General features: G+C 54.1%; 1 protein-coding gene across 1 annotated transcript in view; it reads left to right on the top strand.

Annotated features, from left to right (window-relative positions):
- Positions 1–351: 351 nt before the first annotated feature.
- The window catches only part of HOXB7 (homeobox B7), a 3,361-nt gene continuing 2,902 nt past the window's right edge, over positions 352–810 (top strand). The window contains exon 1 of the mRNA XM_009644382.2: positions 352–751. Coding sequence (XP_009642677.1) covers positions 352–751 — 400 coding nt within the window. The remainder of the gene's footprint in view (positions 752–810) is intronic.

Raw genomic sequence — 810 nt, 5'->3', positions numbered from 1 at the left:
CCCCCCCCCCCCCTTTTCTCTTTCTCCCTCGGTCTGAGCCGAAAACTGATTACAGGTTGCTTATCGACTCCAGCACAATTTCACCCCTTCCAGCATAGATCTTGGAGGGTTTTATATCGCATCAATTATTTATCATATTTTATAAATCCAGCAGCACTACAATTTTTTGCCCCCGAGGAGGGAGCGGGCGGCGATTGGCGCCGCCGGAGCCACGTGCCCGCGCGTCACATGGGCCGGGAGGAAAAAGGGCTCCTTTTTGGTGTAAATCTGGACTCTAATTCCGTAATATATCACGGTACCTCGTAAAACCGACACTAAAACGTCCCGACCTACAAATCACCCGGCCAAATTATGAGTTCATTGTATTATGCGAATGCTTTATTTTCTAAATATCAAGCCGCAAGTTCGGTTTTCCCATCCGGAGTCTTTCCCGAGCAAACTTCTTGCGCTTTCGCCTCCAACACCCAGCGAGCGGGGTATGGGGCCGGATCCACGCCTCCCTTCGCCGCCTCCATGCCCGGGCTCTACTCCAGCGGCAGCGCCGTGCACCCCCAGCCCCCCAGCATGTATTCCTCCGGCTACGGCCTGGAGCCCGGCTCCTTCAACATGCACTGTTCCCCTTTTGAGCAAAACCTCTCCATGATGTGCCCGGGAGATGCTTCCAAGCAGAATTGCAGCAAAACGGACCAGAGGGACTCAGATTTGCAAAGCGACAGTAACTTCCGTATCTACCCCTGGATGAGGAGCACAGGTAAGCCCCAGCCTCCCTAAAGAAAGGAGCCGGGGGGGGGTGGGGGGAGTGTAAATTAT

This window comes from Egretta garzetta, unplaced genomic scaffold, assembly GCF_000687185.1.
Source record: "Egretta garzetta isolate BGI_Z169 unplaced genomic scaffold, ASM68718v1 scaffold498, whole genome shotgun sequence".
In the NCBI taxonomy this organism is placed as follows: Eukaryota; Metazoa; Chordata; class Aves; order Pelecaniformes; family Ardeidae; genus Egretta; species Egretta garzetta.
The sequence above is the reverse complement of the archived record's forward strand: the minus strand, read 5'-3'. Positions and strand labels throughout refer to the sequence as shown.